The sequence below is a fragment of the Buceros rhinoceros genome, unplaced genomic scaffold, assembly GCF_000710305.1.
Source record: "Buceros rhinoceros silvestris isolate BGI_N320 unplaced genomic scaffold, ASM71030v1 scaffold20611, whole genome shotgun sequence".
In the NCBI taxonomy this organism is placed as follows: Eukaryota; Metazoa; Chordata; class Aves; order Bucerotiformes; family Bucerotidae; genus Buceros; species Buceros rhinoceros.
In genome coordinates, this window is record NW_010396318.1 from 18,552 (window position 1) to 25,405 (window position 6,854).

General features: G+C 37.7%; 1 protein-coding gene across 1 annotated transcript in view; it reads right to left on the reverse strand.

Annotated features, from left to right (window-relative positions):
* Nucleotides 1–1,359: 1,359 nt before the first annotated feature.
* The window catches only part of ABHD5 (abhydrolase domain containing 5), a gene marked incomplete at its 5' end in the record, with an annotated part of 9,544 nt that continues 4,049 nt past the window's right edge, over nucleotides 1,360–6,854 (reverse strand). Inside the window, 3 exons of the mRNA XM_010145880.1 lie at nucleotides 1,360–1,626; nucleotides 3,113–3,299; nucleotides 3,843–3,954. Coding sequence (XP_010144182.1) covers nucleotides 1,537–1,626; nucleotides 3,113–3,299; nucleotides 3,843–3,954 — 389 coding nt within the window. The remainder of the gene's footprint in view (nucleotides 1,627–3,112; nucleotides 3,300–3,842; nucleotides 3,955–6,854) is intronic.

The window sequence follows — 6,854 nt, forward strand, 5'->3', positions numbered from 1 at the left end:
ACAAAGACTCATGTTTACACAGCGTGATATAGAGAAGTATCTCCTTCAGTAAGAGTTTATGTTCAGCTGGGAACATAATTAGAGTATTTCAGAATATTTTAGGTATCTTTGCCTTCCACATCACAAATATGTGCAACAATTCCTTAATTTGAGAAAAAAATGCACATAATTCCATTCAAGCTTTAAGACAGTGCTATCACTAATTCAAATTCTCTATGTATAAAAGTATCAAGAACTCTCCAGTATTCAATTTAGTACTGAAAAGCAGATCAATAATTTTATGTAAACTTGTTAAAAAACAAAACACCACATAATTTGGCTTTAAATGACAATTTTGCTTAATATAATTTACTAGGCATATGAAGAACTAACGTCAAACTACATTTTCAAAAAGAAACAGAGGCTGGATTATTTATGATATTGAAATACTAAAAATATAAATTATATAAAGAATCTCCAAACTACAGAACTATAATCTGTTACAGGGGTATTGTTAATTCCAGTAATAATCCTTCCTATAAGCAGGCTGCACGTTAACTAAAATATACTAACCTGTTGTAGTTCCCAACTCCACCCTGAATTTACTAAAAAGCAGACTAGGTTTTCTACCTTAGGAAAAAGGGAATTAATCTCACTATCCAGGTGGCCATTCCCCAGCCCTAATCAAAATCTTGTCAACTTACCTACAATTGTTAGCTTTAGGCTAGTAACAAAACTTGCAGTAAAGTGTTTAAAGTAGATGGCGTAACTAAGTCATCTTCCGTATTTTAAATCACTGAAATCTACATATTAAAATATTTATGGAAGCATGAGTGCTGGTGACATCACTGACTCTTACAAACGAAGCCTTCCATAAAAGTTGCACAGATGGAAAAAGATGCCTTGAGATAAATGGAAATAAAATCCAACAGAAGGATTTCCTAATATTGAGCCCAAATTCCTTACAAAGTAGCACGCATATTTCAGAGACAAACGCTGCTCATTATTTTGGCCCTGCCCCTCTCCCAAAATCAACTTCATAAGCTGATTTTATTGCTCCAATAAAAAAACCTCAATAAAATACACTCTCTTAAAATATGGAGTTCTGGATTCCAAAAATAAAATATGTAATCAATTTCATATTCTTGCTATGAAACATCAACGAAAAAATAAGAATGTTCATAAAGAAACCAAATCATATTTTACACATTGTATCTGTATTGATACAGTCCTCTGTGTTAGTGAGGCATCTTTAAAAGTTTGATGTGCAAAATTCAATTACATTTTGAAGAAAATTCCAGTTTAAAAAGTTATATGGAATTTCATATATGACAGGGCAATAACAAAGACCATCTCAAACAAAGCTATAGAAAGTTTGCTTCAAACCTCTCTATAACCCCAAGAAGGCACTAAGTGGTTTAAGTGTGCAAATGGCTTCTTAGAAGAAACAGTGTGCAAACAGAGCCTGTTCCATTAGCTCCACATTCTTTAGTCATTTCCTAGAGTATTGCTATTAAACGTTATCAACGGTATGACTTTCTGAAGAACAGAAGACAGTCAGTCCACAGAATCACAGATATCTTTCACTTTCTCATTGAAGTCTTCAGGCTGATCGGCATACACATAATGACCAGCACCAAGGATAGCCTAGAGGATAAAGGTGAAGAAACAGGTCAAAATCACAAGAATGTAATAAACAACCAACCAACCAAATAAATAAATACTGAGATATGTGACTTTAACTATCAACATCATGTACTGTACACTTCTGCCCAGATAGATCTAGACATCAGGGAGAAGACAACTGGTGCATTCATTCAAACATTTTATCACCTCACAGCACTGTAACATACATGCATATTCAATTATCTCATCTGACTGATGTGAAAATGTGTGAAGAATACTTTTAAAGTAAAGTGGTTGTTACAGAAATAAGAAAAAAATGCAGTGTGCTCATTTGCATCAAGTTGCAAGTACTCATATTTTAAATGATAATGCCCTAACTCTAAACAAGAATGTATTAGCTAGGAAGACAACACTTAAGTTTTTTTTTTTTTGTGACTTAAAGATGCTAACAAGAACCTAAGAACAGGTAAAAACCACTCTTTTTTCAGAGAAGCAAAAGCATTATACAGACAGATTAGAACAGTTCATGAGAGCCTCCTCATTATGTCATACATCATCATCATCATCACGGCTTGACTTCGCGAACGAAGATCTGGGAAGGGTTTTTCCCACGCTCACTGCAAGCGATGAGTGCACCCTTCGGATCTGCGCAGTGGATTTTTTAGGTGAGGCGCAGCGTGCGCGGAACTGGCTCCACCCTTTACACCTGAGGTTCATCTGCCAGAGCCTAGCGAGCTTGGACGGTGACAGCGAAGTCCTCAGGTCGTAGGTTTGGTTAGAGTATCCTTCTCTTAGATGGATGAGACTTACAAGGCTAAACGAGCTCCATCTGCCTCGGGGTTAGAGTTGTCCTTCTCCTAGGATGGTTGCCCGAAGGCTAGTGAGCCCATCCTGCCCATGGACACACTTTGTCTGACCCTTCAGCCGAGACCTGTCTGGCTTGGGAGACCTCACCGGAGGCACACGCCACCACCAGCACAGCTCTCAACCTCACAAGGGCACGCAAGCTCCTTCCCCACGGCAAGGGGGTGCCCCTGAAAGCGTCGCTGCTCTACCTCCGGACATCACAGACCTGGGCATGGGGTGGCCGGAGCCTGCCAAGAACAGGAGTCCTGGAGGCAATGTCATACGTACAGGTCTGATATTAGTACTGCTGTGGTTTAAAATACAGACAAACCCTCAGATGCTTACCAGTGACCACAAAAACTATCGCATTAGCACACTGTAGAGCAATACGTTTTGTAGAGCAGAAGAATGACTTTGCTCAGAGATCTAACTCAGCTTCTAGTGCTACAGTAAGTTTCCTTCTTACTCTGGTAACTCAATACTCTTTTGTCTAGGTTTTCTCTGATCTAACAATTGTTTTTTCTCTCCGTTACAGAAACCAGAAGTTATTATCCCAGGTTATTATAAAGGACCAGCATTTCCACAGTTGATATAAAAAACATGCATAGGATTTAAACAAATTCACACAATAAACAAACAAGTGCTTTAAAAGTCGACTTACTATTGTCTTCACATATGAATTTGGTCTCAGAGACTGTATAGTGCTGCCAGAATTACCATCTATACACGAACGTGCTCCATAGACCACAGTGATAGGAATGTCTCGATCCATTTGTGGAATCCGTTGCAGCATTGGCCTTTTTGCCCATCCGTAAGGGATAGTCATGTTCTTGAAAGCTGTTTCACCACTTCAAGTCATTCAAAAGGGTAAAAACAATTAAATTTCCATTGGATCTGCCTTTTCTACAAATTGGAGCATCTGTGCCTTTTGGTAACACAGAGTGCAATAATACATGAGGCTGGGATTTTTTACTATTAAGATACAGTTTTCAAGGCTTGCATGTCATTTTCAACAGAAAGAGCCTATGTTTTTACAGTACTGAGTGATAATACCTAAAAGAATTAAATGCCTGAGTTTTCAAGTCTTTTAAGAAATTCTTTACAGATTAAACTACTATAACAATATTTTTATTAAAAATTATTGCCCAAACTCTCTCAGAATTAACACACAGGTAGTTTAGAAGAAATAAAGAATCAGAGTAGCTTTCACATTTATCAGCTTCTGTAATTTAGAAAAAGTGCAATGCTATTTTTTTTCTTTAATTAATACAATAAATCTTACAATTTAAAAAAAAAAAGCAAGCAGGCACACTGTTGCCATGGCTGTTGGAGGGCGTAGCAGGCAGTCAGGAAATGAAAACCAAAACGTACACTGGGAAGCTCATATTCACCTGGGTGACTGTACATTGCAGTGATAGATATATTCAGCCACAGTATTATCATCAAACATTGATGAATATTTTCGCTTGAAATCTGGTCTTAAACGCTGAACAAGGCTTAATCCTGTTAAAATGGAAAATACTATTAAAAGAGGAATTAGTATGTACAACTTTATCAGATTGACTAATGCTTTTCTTTACAACAGCCCAAACATGCATGCTTGAAACTCGTGCCTAAGCTTGATGACTTCTAAACCAATGTTTTGTTTCGCCACTTATGTGTCTAAGGAAAACATGATTGCATTACACCAAACAGGAATGAAACAAGAAACATGCAAAGGGGACCAGCAAAAGGACTAAGCAGAGTATCTTCTTGCCACTACTTTAGTCTCACATGATACCAACACTGTCTTTCTCCTCGCTCTTGCAGCACTGGGTGGGCCAAAAGCATCCCACCTTTCAAAACTGAAGGGGCTGCTGAAAAAGCTGGGCTGTTATTCTTCCTTAAATATAAGTCTGTGCTCTTTTTTTACAGTACAGCCTTCTTCTAAAGCTAGTTCATCTAACTAGTGTTGAATTGAAAGAACCGAAATCTATGCTGAAAAACAGGTGTAGAAACCTTGACATAAGACATAAGAACTGGCATAAATTAAGAGATTTAACCTAGGAAAGTTTTTGTCTCTGTGGGCTGCCAACAGTCAAAGTAGAGAAGCAGGTGCCTTCAGGGGCCAGTTGAGGCTTTCTAAAGTTAAGCTTCTATTCTGCATCACTTTGAGGAAGAAGTCTCTTTTAGTTGACTAGATGGATCTTTGGGACAAGTGCCTCATGAAAGGCTAATCTTAGTCCAAGAATATTATTTGCCCCTGAAGGGAAAGGCTTGTCATTTGCCACTTGGGTTTATCAACTGAAAATACTGTTGTTAATCTGTGCCATTACAATGATGTCACTTCTTCCCATCTGACTCTGGCCAAAGGCCTGGTACTATTTATGTAGACTTTGTCGCAGTGATCTGCGCTTTTGTAACAACATGCACTTATGTATGCTTTAAATCAATTCTGAAAACTAATAACATGTAAGAGAAAATAATTCCCTTATGAAACAGTGATTTAAGTACTGAAGCAATGAAGATTTTGCAAATATTCTGCAATTTGCTCTGCTGCTTATATTTCCTCTATAGAGTTCAATTACTGAACTTATGTCTTTTTCTGTCTGTCTGCTGACTTGGAATAAGAGTACCTGGAAGAAAGAGACCAATTCTGTGTCTTCCCCTGTTGTCAGCATAGAGGTCACAACATTTCAATTTCCAATAACTAGGGGAGTGGAAGTTACCAAATTTTAGAATTCACTTTCTGTTTTGATAAAGTGTTTTGCTTGTGGGTTCAATTGCAAAACCCTTCTCCCTCCCTGAGAATTTACAGGGGAGAGTGAAACAAGGAGTCAAGGCACCTTGGAACAAATTTTTGAATGAAATGACACTGGTTCATTCTCATTATGTTTATTTAAAACACCCTCAATTGTTTGGCTAATGTTTTCCATAGTGTCTATGGAAATGCTAAAAGAAATACTAACATTGAAGACTGAGTTTCACAAAAAGGTTGTGGTCACAGTGACATTACTGTTGTGCTGAGGAATTATTAGGCATTCAGCTCTAGTAATGGAATTCATAAATCCAGTGTAAGCACTGAAACCCCTACACTGTGAACCTCCTGGGTGACTGTTCCAGTATCTACTAACTGGAAACCACTCAAAGAAAAAGATCTCTCCGGATTCTGTCTCTCTTCCATGTTTAAGTATCTGCCTGAAGGTCTGCTTAAATATCCATGTGATACCATTGTGATATCCCAAAGAAACTGGCTGACATTTAAGTTACTAACTCATACCTTTGAACAAGAGCAATTGGCTTTATAGTGAGTATCAGACAGCTATGCCTGCTCAGCAGCTTAAGCATATGTGCACGTAGGAGGAAATCTGAGTTAGGTTCAGTGCCTTCAGGTCGGGTTTGATCACTACCTTGCAGCGCAATGTTTAAACTTTCCTTCTCTAAGAAGCTGTGCTTCACCTGACAAGAACTGCACATTAAGATGATGACAGAAAACTTTAAGATGTGGAGTGAGAAAATGGATAAAAAATTTTGAAAAGCACCAACCTCCACAGCAACCTGCAAGTGAGGCTAGGTTGGAGATACCTTGCCAAAACAGGGTCCATTTCTGAAGCATGGTTTTGACTGCAATTACTCGCTAAGGGAGATTAACTTCAACTTTGAACTCTTCCACATGGACTGATTTATGTATGCATTTGCTATTGGATAAAAGGCTTAATTAAATCAGTGCTTTTTACTCAATATGCCTCATGTTATTTTGTTAACCAAATTGGCATTTTACTTAAAATAAAAAAAATTTGCTTCTACAAAAGGAGCCTGAAGGATATCTTTTTCAAGCCCCTCCAGCAGATACTCCTATAGAACAGAGAATAACAGAGAGTTTCCCCTCTAGAAAGAATACATATGATGAACTTAAGATTTGATCGCACCCTTCTCCCCACACAAATTAAAACCGTAGTATTTTCAGTCATCTCTACCTAATCCTAGTATTAGTGTATATAGAATTTATCTAACATCTCATCTGTGCTGTTGAAGAAACAGAAATATGAAGAATAGACTGTCACTGTAATGCAGGATACCAGTGAGACTCACAAAATTTGTAGAGTAACAAGAAAATGGCTAATGGAAAGAACCTAGTTTCAATTTAAATTCTCTAAACTCATGCCACAGACAAATGAGTTTGAGAGACTGCCTTCTAATGTTAATCAAATTTGGAAATCCTGTTTGTCCATCAGACTGCAGTTGGAAGGGAAACTAAACTGACTGTGACTGGAGGCAATCAGAACAAAACCTTTTCATATTCACGCCTCTTTGTCAGGCTTCCCCAACACACGCCCACATAATGTGACTCACTAGAACTGTAGCCTACATTAATATAATGTAGCTTTCTATAAACTCTCATTCTAGTATTTCTAATAGAAAGA